The following is an 18,816-nucleotide window of genomic DNA, read 5'->3' on the forward strand; positions in this document are numbered from 1 at the left end:
GACATTCACGGTACCAAGAATTTTGTCTGGTTTTCAGAGGTGTCCGGTTTTCAGGGGTTTGCATTGATATAAAAGCTTTTGTTTCCTAATCACTTTCGACTTTCATATGTATTAGCTCGCACTTGTTCTGTAATTGCTTAATTGTTATTTGCCAACGCTTCTAAGTAATATGTTACTGTGAATACACATCTACTGGCTAACCTGAGCATGTGTATCTTGCACCGGCTATGTTCGCAGTCAGGTAATCTAGGTACAGGGTTCACAGCTTGGTACCGGCTCCAACCCAGAGCGAGTTCTTACGGGCTCAATAGGTAGGTGTAAAGCCACTACACCCTCTTCTCTCTCACAAATCACTAACCAACTAATAACTAACCCACTGTCCTGGACAGACAGCCCAGACAGCTGAGGTGCGTGTCCAGGACAGCGTGCTTGAACCTTAATTGGATATAAGCACGGAAATAAGTTGAAATGAAAATGAAAATTAAAAGATGAGGAGTCGGAGTGATAGCTTCCCTTAAATGACGAGATCTGCTGTTTTCTTGGTAATATGAAATGTTAATATTTTTGTAATTTTTGTATTTTCCATTTAGGATTTCATACGCGAAGGTTGCCTGCAGAAGTTTTCTAGGAAGGGTTACCAGCAACGTATGTTCTTTCTGGTTAGTAAACTTTTCTATCTTTCTTATTTTACAGCATATCTGTAGATGTATGGAATGATCTTAATTATAATCCATCCCAAAGAAAACACCCTTTTTTCATGCTATGGAATTACTACAAATTATGTATTTCTGAACCGTATTTTTTTAAATTTCCAAAACGCCTTTACTTATCTTCTTACGTCAAACCAAACTGAAATTATGTACAAAAAACAGTTTTATAGAATGATGGGACGAACTATAGAGTGGGGGGAGTGGGGGAGGCAGTTGCCATGAAACTATTTTTAGGGTGGCTTTATTCTGGTATAGGTAACATAAAATAAAATAACACAAATGTTAGAAAAACAATCACAACCATTTACCGTTTATATTCAGATTCGTCCATCAAAGTATTTAGTTACATTATATAGTAGCAATTAAATAGCGCAAGAAATTTGTAAAATATATATTTTCAAAGAATACAAGAAGAAACCAATAGCTACATTTCCTAGTTATGGGGAGGACTACCTTTCCTCCAGACCCTTGTCCAACATGCCAAGACTTAGGAATATGTCAGAATTATCAAACTTTTGACATCCAGTAGCTGATGATTAATAAATCAATGTACTCTTTGTGGTGTGTAAAACAAAACTTAATATGCCTTGATATTTGTATTTTTCGCAGTTCTTTACATTTTTATATTGATGTTTTATATTCATTTACGCATTTACTTCAGTTTTAAATTCAATAGCCGATGTAATTTTCATGCTGGGCTGTCATTAAACATTCATTCATTCATTCATTCATTCATTCATTCATTCATTCATTCATTCATTCATTCACACATTTAAGATGCTTAGACTTAGAGAATCCTAAGTATGAATAAGTTCATAGTCGCACAAATCTTAGATCCTCAGGTTTAAGAAGTTTTTATTCTATTGATAACATTTATTATACTTGTATGTATGTTTTTCCGACAGTTTCTGACATGTTTTTGGGTTGTGTTTTTTTCAAAATTCTTTATTATCCCCAGTCAAAGTTTCAGACATGTTGGTGTATACTAGTATCACAGGTATTAAATCCTCAGATTTCAGAAGTTTTATTTATTTATAATTGATTATATTTGAACATGTATGTTTTTCCCTGACAGTTTTCCGACATGTTGGTATACACTAGTCGCACAGCTACCTCCTTGTTACAGTTTAAGGTTCACGGCCAGCTCCCTCTTAGAGATATGATGGTAAGTCTTGTCATTAAAGGTGCTGTATTATACAGTGAAACCTGTCTAAACTGGACACTGAACAAACTGAAATCCTGTCAAAACCAGCCAGGTTTCATGGTCTCGAGTTTCCTAAATTCTAAAATGTGAATCTCTAAACAATGGATCCTTTCTAAATCAAGTAAGTAGTAGGTCCCGACATGATCCGGTTTAGACAGGTTTCACTATAGTTGTAGATGCCATATTTCTGTATTTCTACAATTATTTGTGATAGATAACTGCTGATTAATCAATGCCACACATTTATCTTAGCATATTGAACTCGAGAATATTGAAATTCTAATGTGCTGTCTTTTTATGTAAACAGTGGCTTCTTAAAGATTCTGGGTGAAAATAGACAGTAAATAGAAAAATCTGTTAGGAATATATCTATCAAAACAGCTGTAATTTTTTCATCATGAAAAGAATTATGGGTGAAAAACGTGTGCTGTAACTTATGACACCTGCATAACCTGCCAGTCTATAGATTTTATAATAAAATAAAGTTTTAAAATCAGCAAGTAAATTAAATTATTTGATTGTAATTTTTGAAGAGGATGTTTGTTCAAGGTATAATCTTTACATTCTAAACGAAAATTAATAAATAAGGCCTGTAATACGGTGTTGTTTATATGGTGAATTGTATAATTGACAGGTGGAGGAGTCCGATCAAGGCAAAGTAGCTGTTCAGAACTGTTTTGCTATCTACTCGGGTAACAAGTACATTCTTGTAGCTGCCAGGTGAGAGCTGTTAATTCTGTAGCAGATTGTCTATTATTTCTGTTACGTTGATTGGGGTATGAAAAAAAAAAAATCATCCGTAAACTGTGTGAATCAGCGAAGTCATTTACGCATAAGTTTGCAAATATTGAAATATTGAGAACTGTTTTGCTATATCTACTCCGGTAACAAGTACATTCCTGTAGCTGCCAGGTGAAAGCTTTTAACATCAGCTAATTTAGGTTCTAATTAGTAAGGGGTAGGATTTAGCCCAGTCAGTTGATTGCTCGCTTAAGGTGTTTGCATTGCAGGATCGAACCACCTCAGTGAATCCATTCAGCTGATTGGGTTTTTTCTCGTTCAACCAGTGCACCACAACTGGACAAAGGCTGTGGTGTGTGCTTACCTGTCTGTGGGAAAGTGCTGCTTTAAACAAAATGTAACAGGTTTCCTCTGATGACTACGAGTCAGAATTACCAAATGTTTGACATCCAATAGCCGATGATTAATTAATCAATGTGCTCCAGTGGTGTCGTTAAGATACTTTATCCTAATTCAATCAACTGATAGAAAGGTGCCAGAAAGCCGTGCTAGAGAAAACATCTAATACACGGCCCTAGATGCAAATGTGCCCTAATTGTTATGGTCGTTTAGGAGGTAGACGGCCATTGCTACCTGTTGATTATATCATGCTGTAACTAAGCAAAGGTATTACATGGCGTCACGTAATATGTAACACTACTATTCCTTTTAGTGATGTAATATGTATCAGATAAAAGGAGTGATGTCACGATATAAAAATAAATGCACAGTGAATTTTATAATGATTATACTAAAATTATTAGACTGATTGAACTAGAAAATATTTCTGGCACTCATTCTTTTGAAGATGGTTTTTCTAAAGCTTGTTCCAAGGATTGATTTTCTTGAGACTCGTGTCAGAAAAACCATCTACAAAAGGACGAGTGCTAGAAATTATTATTGTACTGCAGTGGCCTTTGCTCATTGCACATATTTCATAGGTGTTGTTATTTGGTTATGTGTTGCTAATTAAAAGGAAGATAATATGCTGTGAAATTTGTGTTATATACAGTGTTATATATTTGTGAGGAAACATATTACTGGAAATGTGAAAATTAAGTACCAGTGAGCGGTATATACATGTATACTGGTAAGTTACTTTTCAGATGGCATTGAAGGCATCAACTTGTGTGTGTACCTCTTCATTATGCTTTCAGTTTAGTTGTGCTTGTATAAATTATGAGGGTAAGATCAATGAAGCTTGTGTCATACATACATGTAAAGGATACTCCCATCGTGTCTTGTGATATCATACAGGGGTGGGAATTCTCCTTGGATCAGCTGTTTTCCTTTCATGGAACATTGCGTTTTCTCGCATTTTTAATTGTCCTTTCCTCCAAAATGTGTCAGATAGCACAGATTTTAACCTAGGATTTCAAGGATTTCCAGGACCCCTCTAGATTTCCTCTTTTTACATGTCACCAATTCCCACCCCTGATCATAATTTATCAGCACAAGTTGATAAAAGTATGAAAACCGAGGCTTGCCGAGGATTTTTATACTTTTATTAACAAGTGCTGATAAATTATATCACAAGACACGGGGGGGGGATATTCTTTTTATCATCCATTATCATTCTTTTCATTTGTGATAATTGTAAACAATGTCAGTAATGTGAGTTGAATGTCACTATATTTGGCAGCAGTAGATTTGTTAACTAGTAGAACGACAGTGGCGTGACATCACTAATGATAGGTTTAGCACTGAAACATACACAGTGACATAACAAAAGAAGTGATATCTCCTAGGAGAATATCGCAGGAAATATCGCAAATTATAGTGCCAGCGGTATCTCCTTCAAAAGCTTTTAATGCATGATAAATGTAGTTATAAAATAATAGCCTCATGTAAAAATAATAATTTTCTCGTTTTTAAAAATTAATCATGAATTTTAAATCACTAAACAATTTTATCTTCTTTTCTTTTCACCTGACTAGTTTATTGTATGTGAGACATTTAATTCCATGTAATTCTCCATTAAATATAAATATTTTTGTGTGCGTGTGTGACTATAATTCAAAGGGGGCGAGACGTAGCTCAGTGGTACAGCGCTCGCTCGATACGCTGTCGGTCTGGGATCGAGCCCTGTCGGTGGGCTATTTCTCGCTCCAGCCAGTGCACCACGACTGGTATGTGTTATCCTGTCTGTGGGATGGTGCATATAAAAAATCCCTTGCTGCTAATCGAAAAGAGTAGCCCACAAAGTGGCGACAGCGGGTTTCATCTCTCAATATCTGTGTTGTCCTTAACCATATGTCTGACACCATATAACCATAAATAAAATGTGTTGAGTGCATCGTTAAATAAAACATTACTTTCTATAATTGAAATGTGTGTATTACAGCACACAGGAGGAGAAGGACAAGTGGATAGAAGACCTCAATGAAGCCATTGTACAGGCCAAGTCGAGGACGGACGACAAACTCAGCTATCCTAGTCTAAAATCTAGTGCTAGTAAGTCGCTTAAGTCAAGTGGGGAGTGGGGAGTGTGTGTGTGTGTGTGTGTGTGTGTGTGTGTGTGTGTGTGTCTCTGTGTGTGTTTTTTGTGTGTGTGTGTGTGTGTGTGTGTTTATGTATGTGTTTGTGTGTGTATGTACCTGTATTTGTGTATATGTGCGTGCTCACGTGTGTGTGTGTCTCTGTGTGTGTTTGTGTGTGTGTGTGTGTGTGTGTGTGTGTTTGTGTGTGTATGTACCTGTATTTGTGTATATGTGCGTGCTCACGTGTGTGTGTGTGTCTGTGTGTGTGTGTGTGTGGTGTGTGTGTATGGTGTGTGTGTGTGTGTATGGTGTTTGTGTTTGTGTATGTGGTGTGTGTGTTTGTGTATGTGTGTGTGTGTGTGTGTGTGTCTGTGTATGTGTGTGTGTGTGTGTCTGTGTGTGTGTCCCCCACTCACTCATTTTGTTTGGAAAATTCCTTTTAGAATTGCTCAAGGATACACTATTTTAATCACAGTAAAAAAAAGAAGATGTTTTATATAACAGGAAGCATCTTTGACTTCTAAACCGGCCTTGGTAGTGTTGTGGTTAAACCATCGGACATATGGTTGGTAGGTACTGGGTTCGCAGCCCGGTACCAGCTCCCACCCAGAGCGAGTTTTAACAACTCAATAGGTAGGTATAACATCACTACACCCTCTTCTCTCTCACTAATCACTAACAACTAACCCACTGTCATGGACAGACATCCCAGATAGCTGAGGTGTGTGCCCAGGACAGCATGCTTGAACCTTAATTGGATATAAACACGAAAATAAGTTGAAATGAAATAAAATAACTTCTAAAGTTATTCACTAAAAATGGCATCCTAACTTTACTGGCACCCTGAACTTTTCAAGCATAATAATACCTGATTCACCGATACTGTGAAATCGCTTTTTTTTCATGGTGGTCTAATTTTTATGCAATTTGTGGATTAATTTAGTCGACGGATTTAAGAATACAACAAAACAGTAACACGTGTGTAGATGTAATATGAATTTGTGAAGCTATATTTTCGATCCACAAATTTAAGTAGGCCTACCCAACAAAATGTGTGGGTTTGTGGTGGGGTTTTTTTTAAACCATGAAAATTTAAGTCTACGAAAGTAAAGTAGCTGATATTAAATTGACTTGCCACATGAAAAAACCACTTTATGTCACATATATCATTAATGACAGGCATCTATTTAAAATTTGGGGCACTTTGAACTTTGACCCAATCAGATGCTTTTTACTATACTTTTATCATCAAGCCACATGCCACACAAATCATCTACTACATTTGTTCTTGCCCATCAAGTTAATAATCTTTACCCACTGTCCTGAACAAACAGCCCAGATAGCTGAGGTGTGTGTCCAAGACATCGTGCTTGAACCTTAACATTATTAAAGGCCAGGGCTTCTAGACATTTTTTTTTAATCCACTAGCCATTTTAAAAATTTACTTGGCACGATTAAAAATTCACTAACCCTACTTTACTTTAAGTTAATACAATTTTAATAAGTAATAGTAATAATCAGATATATTACCTAAAGAGGGAGATAGAGCTTAAAACCACTAACATTGGAGATTGGGGTGGGGTCAGGATATTTATATTTACAAAATAGACTTAACTGCAACATTTGACACCAAAACATTCACTAGCCATCAGGCAAGGCAATAATAGTTATTTAGTAGCCCAACATTGAATATCTCTAGCCATGGGAGTTTTAGTAGCCCAACATTGAATATCACTAGCCATGGGAGTGGGGCTACCATAATTTAGAAGCCCTGAAGGCACATTGTCACCTGTCTTTAAACTCATTTCACCTTATAGTACAGTTTTAAAGCAAGAAAATCACAAATAAAATGAAAATAAATCTTTGCCACTAAGTTTAAAAAAAAAAAAATTGTTATTCTGTTGACAGGTTCTTCAGAGAATGTTGACGGCACTGACAACTACAACGAAGAGGACGTCTCGACGTCGCCGACACCGGAGAAGAACATTCAGCACCGCGCCAACACAACGATGCACGTGTGCTGGCACCGCAACACCAGCGTCAGTCAGCGAGACCACCAGAAGGCTGTCAAGGTCCGCAGTCTCTTTATGACATTATTAAAGGCACATTATCCCCTGTTTTCAGTACATTAATTTTAAAAATGGATTGTCAAATGTTAATACAGTTTTAAAGGCTGTTAGTTTTAAAGACACAATATTGCTTGTCAGTATAGTTTTAAAGACACATTGTCACCTGTTAGTACAGTTTTAAAGGAACATTGTTAACTGTTAGTACAGTTTTAAAGGTGCATTGTCACCTGTTAGTACAGTTTTAAAGGGGCATTTTGATCTGTCATTGTAGTTTTAAAGACCAAAACCTAACTTTTTTAAAGACACATTGTCACCTATTGTTACTGTTTAAATAAACATTGTCACCTGTTAGTACAGTTTTAAAGGCACATTGTCTCCTATTTTATTACTGTTTAAAAGTACATTTCCTGCTATGTTAACTCTGCTGGTGTAAAGAGAGACAGGAGACACCGCCTCTAACCCTTGCCTCTGGTAAACTTATTTAAAATATTTTTGGTTGAACTCCAGTAAGTTGAATATTTTGTGTAACAATGGGGGACACACCAGTTTATATTATGATTGAAATACGAGAGTTTTCGCTGGGCAGCAAATCATACCAGCAAGGTCTCAGGAAAACATAATAGTGGGCAGCATTTTCTGATGGCAGAAGGTGGTTAATACAATATACAATATTAATGGTACATTTTCCACTATTTGTAAAGGGGTTCTATCACAGCCGATGTTCCACCTGATGTGTTGTCCTGGTTCTTATATACATACCCAAATGTTTGACATCCAGTGACTGATGGTGAATAAATCAATGTGCTCTAATGGTGTCAGTAAAGAAAACTAACTCTTTTTGTTCCATATACACACACTGAAGTTGACTTTTATCTATTTCAGAATCAGCTGAGTGGCTATCTACTTAGGAAGTTCAAGAACAGCAATGGGTGGCAGAAGTTGTGGGTGGTGTTCACAAACTTCTGTCTCTTCTTCTATAAAACATACCAGGTTTGTACGCACACTTGTTCACAAACTTCTGTCTCTTCTTCTATAAAACATACCAGGTTTGTACGCACACCTGTTCACAAACTTCTGTCTCTTCTTCTGTAAAACATACCAGGTTTGTACGCACACCTGTTCACAAACTTCTGTCTCTTCTTCTGTAAAACATACCAGGTTTGTACGCACACCTGTTCACAAACTTCTGTCTCTTCTTCTATAAAACATACCAGGTTTGTACACACACCTGTTCACAAACTTCTGTCTCTTCTACTATAAAACATACCAGGTTTGTACACACACTTGTTCACAAACATCTGTCTCTTCATCTATAAATCATACCAGGTTTGTACACACACTTGTTCACAAACTTCTATCTCTTCATCTATAAATCATACCAGGTTTGTATGCACACTTCAGTAAGCTGATAATGATGTAAAATATTTTCTTAAAGTTACAGTCTGACCTCTTAATCTTGTAACCTCCATTTATTACTTGGCTGTGTTATTCTTCGATATTAACATGCTATACAGTAAAACCCCTCTAAACCAGACATCCACGAAACCAAGTAAAAAAATCTGGTTAAGGGGTATCCATTTTGGAGAGGTTACGTGTATATTTTGTGCTGACATTTCAAAAGGGACATAAACATCCAGATTTGAAGGAAGTCTGGTTTACTGAGGGTCTAGTTTTGAGAGGTTTCACCATTTTGAAGGAAGTCCGGTTTACTGAGGGTCTAGTTTTGAGAGGTTTCACCATTTTGAAGGAAGTCCGGTTTACTGAGGGTCTAGTTTTGAGAGGTTTCACCATTTTGAAGGAAGTCTGGTTTACTGAGGGTCTAGTTTTGAGAGGTTTCACCATTTTGACATGACCAGGGCTTGTAGAATTTTTTAAAAATCAACTAGCCATGGGATCAGTGATTTTAAAAATTTACTAGCCACAATTAAAAATTTACTAGCCCTGACGAACTTTAAGTTAATACAATTTTACTAAATAATAGTAATTATCATATATGTCACCTAAAGAGGGAGATAGAGGTTAAAAACACTAACACTGGGGGTCAGAATATTCATATTTACAAAATAGACTTAACTGCAACATTTCACAAATTGGTTTTTACTAGCCGTTGGGCATGGCAATAGTAGTTATTTACTAGCCCAACATTGAATATCACTAGCCATGGGAGTGGGGCTACCATGATCTAGATGCCCTGTCTGGCATGGTAATAGTAGTTATTTACTAGCCCAACATTGAATATCACTAGCCATGGGAGTGGGGCTACCATGATCTAGAAGCCCTGTCTGGCATGGCAATAGTAGTTATTTACTAGCCCAACATTGAATATCACTAGCCATGGGAGTGGGGCTACCATGATCTAGAAGCCCTGTCTGGCATGGCAATAGTAGTTATTTACTAGCCCAACATTGAATATCACTAGCCATGGGAGTGGGGCTACCATGATCTAGAAGCCCTGTCTGGCATGGCAATAGTAGTTATTTACTAGCCCAACATTGAATATCACTAGCCATGGGAGTGGGGCTACCATGATCTAGAAGCCCTGTCTGGCATGGCAATAGTAGTTATTTACTAGCCCAACATTGAATATCACTAGCCATGGGAGTGGGGCTACCATGATCTAGATGCCCTGCATGACAAAGAATTGTTTGTTGCATCTTTTATGAATTTCTGGCTGAAAATATTTCTGAATTGTGGATATTTTGTCTTCAAAATTTACAACTACATGTACATGTAGTTTTGGTCATCTTGACTCATTTAGCCAGGTCGTCTGGATGTAGCCCAGTAGTACAGCGCTTGCTTGATGCGTGGTCAGTCTGGGATTGATCCCCATTGGTGGGCCCATTGGGCTATTTCTCGTTCCAGCCAGTGCACCACGACTGGTATATCAAAGGCTGTGGTATGTGTTATCCTGTCTGTGGGATGGTGCATATAAAAGATCCCTTGCTGCTAATCCAAAAGAGTAGCCCATGAAGTGGTGACAGTGGGTTTCCTATCTCAATCTCTGTGTGGTCCTTAACCATAGGTCTGATGCCATATAACCGTCAATTAAATGTGTTGAATGCGTCATTAAATAAAACATTTTCTTTCCTTCCATATATCCAGTATCAGTGTTTTATACTAATTTTTGTATAAACTTCAGAATTATGGTGCTTTTTTTCCCCTTATAACCAACTATCAACTCTTGTTGCAATTGTCTCTTTAACCATTTCAAGTCTTATTGTGGGGTTTTTCAGGATGACTTTCCATTAGCTAGCCTCCCATTGCTAGGATACGCTGTCAACACTCCCAATGAGAACGATGGAATACACAAAGAGCATGTGTTTAAGTTGCAGTTTAAGAATCATGTGTATTTCTTCAGAGCGGAGAGTGAATACACATTTTCCAGGTACTGTATATTGCTTCCATAATGTGTAATTATTATGTTGGGGTGGTTGGGTTGTAGACTGTGACGAGTGAAGATTCTGGGGGAGGTAGGGTCATGCTCATCCAGAAAAGTCATTAAAAGAGAAAAAAATAAATTAATCCTGAAAGCCGCCTCCTGTACATGTGCCTGAACAGTGGCAGTTGACTCATAGTAATTTTGAGATATGGGTCTAGAAAATGAGAAAAGAATCCTGCTGCCACATACTGTGACGCAAATATAAATATGGCAGTTACTTTTCATGGAATAAACACTTTTAAAAACAAAATGCACTTAGTTTAAAAGGCAGTGAGATGTTTAAACAAAGATTTCTTTCCTTTGTATTTTAGTTTAGGGAATTAAAACACTTTGCAAATTACGTTCATAAATGTTTTCCCACTGGAAATGTCTTAGTTTTTTTTTCTTTTTTAAGATTCCTTTGTCTCCTTTCCTTTCTCTCCTTTGAATTTCATGTCATTTCTTGCCAATCTGGCAGCTTGTAATGTTCAGGCTCAACAAACTCATTTCAAAAATGATAGTGGCTTTTATTTATATTGAGAACATAGACTTGTTATCTGCTTGGCCACTTCCGGGCTCTCTTATATTAGCACTTCCAGTAATAGTGACTAAACGATAATAGTTTCTATATCGCTATTGGTATTAATGCTATATACATTACACAGCTCCTATCTTTTTCAACTTCTTTCACTATCCACCTCCACATGCCAGTCCTTGACTCTCCAACAGTGACAGGTGCTTGTTTCTTGTGGCCATCCATGCCACACACCTGCCACTTCCTATCAGCTTTACCTGCGGGCTTAGTCTTAGTTACATGTACTTCTGGCAATGTTAAGAGGCACCAGTGTAACCACCTACTTACTTTATGTTATGTATTATTGTTTACTTCAGGTGGATGGAGGTGATAAATAGTGCTACAAACAGTTCAAGAAGAATTCGCTTGTTCAGCAGACTGGAAAGTCGCATGGAGGTGGAAACCCCTTAAAGGGAGATAATAAAGTGCCATATGATTTAAAAAAAAAAAAATTGCTTTATTCTTGACAATTTTTCGTGTGTGTTTACTGGAACTGATTCTTGGAAGGAAGTTGTGATTCTTTATTTATGTTAACAGGAAATAGTTCTGCTAAATCTTTAAGAAGAGCGAAGATTGCTTTCAGATGTCTGTATGCTATTCTGTTAAAGGGAGAGAACTCATCACATCATTTCTTGGAAAATGTCTGTGGATTCAATCTCTTAGCAGCTGTTACATGATTTTAATTATCATCTGGGCCTCCCGGATATATCATTATTATTATTATTATTATTATCAGCCTGTCAGACATGTATAATGATTGTGGGTGTTTTAGAAACATAATATCGACATAACTTGTTCAGATTAATAAAAGTTGTGTGCTTCCATACATGTATGTGAGAACATTACACTGATGTTTCAACATCACCTTTATCATAAAATAATGATTAATCTTGTTGAATATATAGTACACATGGGTTACATTTTAGAGAAAAAAAAATACACAGCAGTGATGATTAAAACATAATTATTATAATAAATAATAATTTTACAAACTGTAGAATGACAAAAATTCATCAGATTTGCAGCATTCATAATAGATATGTTATGGAAGAAGTATAAGTGACCTCATTATTTACGGTTCATAAAACTTTCTGTTTGAGAGAAATAATGTTCTGTGTTGAACAGAGAATAGAGAAATATTTACCCTTAGAGAAAACATTTAAAAAAACCCAACTTGATATTACTACGTTTTATATTGAGCAACATTAAAAAATATATATGTAGTTTGTGAGCATCCTTTTCCCCCCAGAAATGTGGACATGAGAGGCTAATTGTTGTTTTTGTTTGGGGGGGGGGGGGGGGGGGGGGGGTTTTAAAAGTGGAATATTCAAGGCAAGAATTTAAACAGGAAGGCTTTTTACAGTATTTTATGTTGGTAAATGGTTTTATGATGTGATATTTGAGGGGTAATGTGTTGGTCATAGCAGTGGATTGCATCTTCAAAATACATCGTAAAAGGAACAATCTTGGGTGGGGCCTTTTTAGGGTGGGTGGGCAAGGATGCTCGCTAAGAAAAATTTATTTGTTTTTGATATAGTCTTATGATTAGATTCTTTTAATCACTACTATTTTAATTAACTAACATTGAGTGTTAGTGAAATTTTGTACAAATTTACATGAAGTAAAAAAAAATTTTTTTTGTAAAATAAGCTTTTATTACTATTCACAAATATTTTAAACCATATTTTGCAGTCAATATTTCAAAGCATATTTTGTAATGTCTAGATGGCAAAAACGTTGAGAAATTCATAGCTGTATATTATGTAATGTGTTTTATAGTTTTGATACTCTGGTGAAATCTTGTAAAAATTGGAAATGTAGTATAGTTGCACTGTTACCAACCATTTTGCAACTGGTGCCTGTTTAAAATGACTTGATGCCCTTTTATAATTGACATTGGTTTCAAAATTGCATTGCTGTTTTGAAACCACTTAATATATATAGAAATATTATTCAGTAATGAGTTAATGATAAAAACTTTGTATATGTTTTACGTTAACTTTTGTTATAAGCAATCACAAGTAAGAAATGGATGTAAGTGTATATGAATTATTGTAAAGTTACAGAGGTGCTTGATTTATGGATAATAAAAATCAACAACAATTTGTTTTCTAAATTCTAAAAATGTCACTAAAATGCATATGTAAGCCATCGAGTAACCAAATTCTTTCAACAAATGCTCATTTTTCAGTTTACTGTTACCATTTTATTAAAATAATAACAGCATGTAATTGCCGATATACAGACATTAGCTGGAATAAATTTGAATACGTTTATAATATTTACATAATAATTTTGCATTGTCATCTGAAGCAAAACTGTTTTCTAAAGAACTAGTTTCAAATGATTCAATATACAGAATTATATAATGAAATAGTAGTTAAACGTTTTTCTCATAAAATCCAATGATTTTATATACATGTATTAAAAGAAAGTATTTTACAAGATTAATTCTTGTAAATATATACATGTGTCATTTGGAATTTAAAAGATAAAATCAAGTTGGCCAGAATGTTAGTTACAAGAAAAACAATTTTGATTTACGTATTTTGTGAAAATTAAGAAAGTGATTATCTTTATAACTGGATGATGTAAATTGTAAATGATGTTTGTTAAATAGCTGGCGATGTTCGTTGCTTATGGTGCTTTGTATTATATTGTACATTTATGCAAAGAAATAAATTGTTCATATATATCTACAGCAAGACCAGAAGCAAATTCTGAATTTTTGTTTTTTAAATTTATTTACTACAGTACATGCCACAACAAGAAAGTCAACTAGTCCCCCATAGTTGGTTTCTTAAAGTCATTAATTATATCTACAGTACATAACGCAACAAGAAAGTCAACTAGCCATCCATAGTTGATTTCTTAAAGTCATTAATTATATCTACAGTACACACTCAACAAGAACGTCAACTAGCCACCCATAGTTTGTTTCTTAGTATCTATAATTACACCCAGCAAAACATACCAATACAGAACACACCAGTATAGTGGTAATGATCCAGCAACACCAAAACCCCTTTATTGTTGGTTTGTCCAGCTACATGTACTTTCACATTTTATTCTAGTCCAATGGTTGTAAAACATTTTAAAGTCTAAACTCAAGTCTCTAATAATGTCTTGAGAGTTTAACGTTGTGGTAATATGTACAGGCTACATTCAGGGCTAGTTCTGTCACTTGCCAAATTTGCTAGTTGCTAATTTTAAAAACAATTACCAAGTTTTATTTTAATTTAGCAAAATAATTTTGTATAATAAATGTTATTGTAGAATAATGGTGAGCTTCTGCATATTTGATGTTTCATGGATAATTTAGCTAAATGTTCTGCACAACTGAAAGTGTGATGTCATAAGCTTTGTAAACATTTATAAGCATGAGCCATGATCAACACCATTCACAAAACCTCCCAGCCAACCACCTGTGTCTAGTTGACTTTATTGTTGGTTTACATACTGTACTTGCATGTGTGAATGTATCACATGAAGTTGTGTAGATCTGTACAGTAATTCACTATCATGTCAATTGTGTGCTGTGTGAAAATGCACCAAACATCTTATTAATTTATCTTTCTCTAGGCCCACTCTTGTCAGTATGAAACCATAATAACCAACAGTCAATAAGAGCTTCATATCTTTTATAACGCCAAAATAAAAATAAAATTTATTCTAATATCATGTTAAAATTATTTTAATGGAAGATACCTGGTTTTTTTTTTTTTTGCTTTTGTTATTATTATTATTCCTCCCCTTTTTTTATTCATAATCCATTAGAATTTTTTTTTAAACTGAAAAATGTTTTCTTTACAATTACTTTAGATTAGGTTACTGGAAACACACCTTTTTTTCCCCCAATGATCTGAATTATATTTTGCAGCATAGTGTTTTAAAACCTCCACAAGCTCAACTCTTTCATTGAAATAAATTTACTTCGAATGTCGAGATCACTACAAAACCATGAATATATCAGTTGTATTTTTATTGTAGAAGACAGCCCAAGATATATGTATATTTATAAAGTAAACACAGCTATAAAATAACTACAAATTCAATGATATGAAAGAGTAATTAAGTATCAATGTGTTTTTGAAAGGACTATAATGGGAATTGTCAACTTTATAACGGTATCGTAAACCTATAGGTCACAAGGCCTGTGATTTTTGTAACCTGTACCAGGCACGGATGCAGGATTTCTGGAATTGGGGGGGGGGGGTTCCAAATGTGTTGACTGATCTCTCGTTTTACACAGCGCGCCTCTTACAGCAAACAGTTAATATAATCACATTTCCCCTTAACGGTTATGGTCTGTTTTCAAAAAAGGTTGGGGGGGGGGGGGGGGATCTCATACTGTGTACATGGATTACCAGGCACTTTGCTTATTCTGATGCATGCACTGCCACATAGAGTAATTATACTAGTGGACAGCAATCCTTTATATGTATATTTTACACAAACAAGAGCACATACCACAGACTTGGCAAATGACATACCTTACCTTTTATTAGTTGACTATTAAGCTACCCTTGAACCTGCTGTGACATACACCCTGTATAACATCCATCTATATACAATGGGAACTTGGTGTATCCCTACTGTTCATAAATATATGTTGTATACCTCTGTACAAAGACCACCTTTACTTGCAGGGCTGACCATGAACTTGTGAAGTTGTGACTGTAAACTATTTAGCAGCTGTAAAAATACAGTTATACAGAACCATTACATAGCACAGTATCATCTTGCTTTACATAATGAATTTACTAGTTTTCGAAGTCGCACGAAGCTGAACACTATCAACTTAGGGGCCATTCATAAGGCATAGGTGTCCGAAGTGAAGGTCTACTTGTGCTCCCTTGCACATTTCAGTGCAGGTGACCCCCTCTCTCACAACCACCTACCCCGAAACCCTTTCCTGTCCTGGACGGAGGAGCCAGCAGAAGTAAACACCATGACAGGCGTGCACTACAACAGCTTGTTCTGAATGTGCACGTAAAAACATTTAACCTGACTGACCTGCAGTGGAGGTGGAGCACTGCCCCCCAACCTTTGAAGATAATACATTGCCCCCACCACCACCCCCGCCACAGTTGAAAATTAACTTAATATATAGCTGCCATACCACCACCACCCCCCCCCACCCCAAAATCTCTGTGATCTTCCGATGCCTTTGTAATAAACACCTTCATAAGTGTACAACGAATACTCTGTTTTGCTTTTTGTCCTCTCCCTTCTAAAAGTGTATGTATAAACATTGATTTTTAAATATATTTTTTTTTTTTTTTTTTTTAAACATAAAGTTTTAATTAATTATCTCCATCCCCCTCCACCCAATATGTACACTAAGAGTACATGTTAATAACTGTGAATGAGCCCTCAAGTTCTATATATTTTATGAATGACACATTGGGGTGTCTTGTATTTTGAATTAACGTTCGTAAGATTGTAATTATACAGAGTCCTTGATAATACAAGTGGTATTTTTAGATTTTTAATTTTACAATTTAGTCATTAAAAAAGATATATTTTGTATATTGACTCTTGCATATATATTCAAATATGTGATTGGATAGTTTTCAAGCTGAGAGCACCGCCATCACCATATTATATATTATCACAGTCTCACACTTCATGAAATTATTATCACAGTCTCATGTGTATTAAAATTGAAAATAGAAGTCGGACACATGATGCAATTGTTGTCATAGTCTCACATTTTATGAAATTGTGATCAATCTCACATTTGATGAAATTGTGATCATCTCACACTTGATGAAATTATGATTATCTCACATTTGATAAAATTGTTATCAGTCTCACATTTAATGAAATTGTGGTCACAGTCTCACTTGATGAAATTGTAATTGGCCTGACACTTGATGAAATTATCATTATTTAACACTTGATGAAATTATCATTACATGTATTTAACGCTTGATAAAATTGTTATAACAGTCTTACACTTGATATAATAATTATCATCTCACAATTGATGAAATTGTGATTATAACAACTTGATGAAATTGTGATCACATACATGTACTTGATAAAATTGTGATCAATCTCACATTTGATGAAATTGTTACCAGCCTCGAACTTGTTGAAATTATTATTATCTCACACTTGATGAAATTGTAATTTTGCAATTTCATATTTGATGAAATTGTGATTACTTTCACACTTGATGAAATTGAGATCACAGTCTCACACTTGGTGTTATTGTAATCACATTTTACCTAACAAATGTGAAACAAAAATATAATTTTTTGATGGTGCTGTCAGCTTGAAAAACCTATACGAGAAATGTTTACATCAAAGAGCATTCTGTAATCTAGTTGTGAATATTATTACTTAATATAATAGTTTAACTAGACACGTTTTGTTAGATTTAGTTTCTTTCAACCGTGTCATATTTCCTTTGTATTTCTATCATACTGAATATTACTTAAAACATTCTATTACAGTGTACCATACCCGAAATGTGCTATTTAGTAAAATTAAGCAAACTAAATTAAGTGGCCTAGTGCAAGGGGATTTTAATAAATGAAATATACTGGGCTGAATTTATAAAGCCTGTTTATGTCTTACATGTGTGTAATTACATACAGGTACATTTACAGTGATTAAACACCTGTTTATGTCTTACATGTGTGTAACTACATACAGGTACATTTACAGTGATTAAACACCGGTTTATGTCTTACATGTGTGTAACTACATACAGGTACATTTACAGTGATTAAACACCGGTTTATGTCTTACATGTGTGTAACTACATACAGGTACATTTACAGTGATTAAACACCGGTTTATGTCTTACATGTGTGTAACTACATACAGGTACATTTACAGTGATTAAACACCGGTTTATGTCTTACATGTGTGTAACTACATACAGGTACATTTACAGTGATTAAACACCTGTTTATGTCTTACATGTGTGTAACTACATACAGGTACATTTACAGTGATTAAACACCTGTTTATGTCTTACATGTGTGTAACTACATACAGGTACATTTACAGTGATTAAACACCTGTTTATGTCTTACATGTGTGTAACTACATACAGGTACATTTACAGTGATTAAACACCTGTTTATGTCTTACATGTGTGTAACTACATACAGGTACATTTACAGTGATTAAACACCTGTTTATGTCTTACATGTGTGTAACTACATACAGGTACATTTACAGTGATTAAACACCTGTTTATGTCTTACATGTGTGTAACTACATACAGGTACATTTACAGTGATTAAACACCTGTTTATGTCTTACATGTGTGTAACTACATACAGATACATTTACAGTGATTAAACACCTGTTTATGTCTTACATGTGTGTAACTACATACAGGTACATTTACAGTGATTAAACACCTGTTTATGTCTTACATGTGTGTAACTACATACAGGTACATTTACAGTGATTAAACACCTGTTTATGTCTTACATGTGTGTAACTACATACAGGTACATTTACAGTGATTAAACACCGGTTTATGTCTTAAAACAGGCTTTGTAAATTCGGTCAATATTGGGGGTTTTTTTAATACATGTAGTAAGCATCCCTATT

General features: G+C 35.2%; 1 protein-coding gene across 2 annotated transcripts in view; it reads left to right on the plus strand.

Moving 5' to 3' along the window:
* LOC121371237 (FERM, ARHGEF and pleckstrin domain-containing protein 2-like) overlaps nt 1–13,940 on the plus strand; it is a 252,110-nt gene extending 238,170 nt beyond the window's left edge. The window contains exons 22-29 of one of the 2 annotated variants that reach the window (XM_041496995.1): nt 591–659; nt 1,786–1,875; nt 2,549–2,634; nt 5,039–5,148; nt 7,083–7,246; nt 8,126–8,233; nt 10,477–10,628; nt 11,553–13,940. In XM_041496995.1, coding sequence (XP_041352929.1) covers nt 591–659; nt 1,786–1,875; nt 2,549–2,634; nt 5,039–5,148; nt 7,083–7,246; nt 8,126–8,233; nt 10,477–10,628; nt 11,553–11,646 — 873 coding nt within the window. In that variant the 3' untranslated portion in view covers nt 11,647–13,940. Of the gene's footprint in view, nt 1–590; nt 660–1,785; nt 1,876–2,548; nt 2,635–5,038; nt 5,149–5,678; nt 5,807–7,082; nt 7,247–8,125; nt 8,234–10,476; nt 10,629–11,552 lie in introns of those variants that run through there. The other variant, XM_041497003.1, reaches the window with a different exon arrangement.
* Nucleotides 13,941–18,816: the final 4,876 nt, after the last annotated feature.

The sequence above is a fragment of the Gigantopelta aegis genome, chromosome 1 (assembly GCF_016097555.1).
Source record: "Gigantopelta aegis isolate Gae_Host chromosome 1, Gae_host_genome, whole genome shotgun sequence".
NCBI lineage: Eukaryota > Metazoa > Mollusca > Gastropoda > Neomphalida > Peltospiridae > Gigantopelta > Gigantopelta aegis.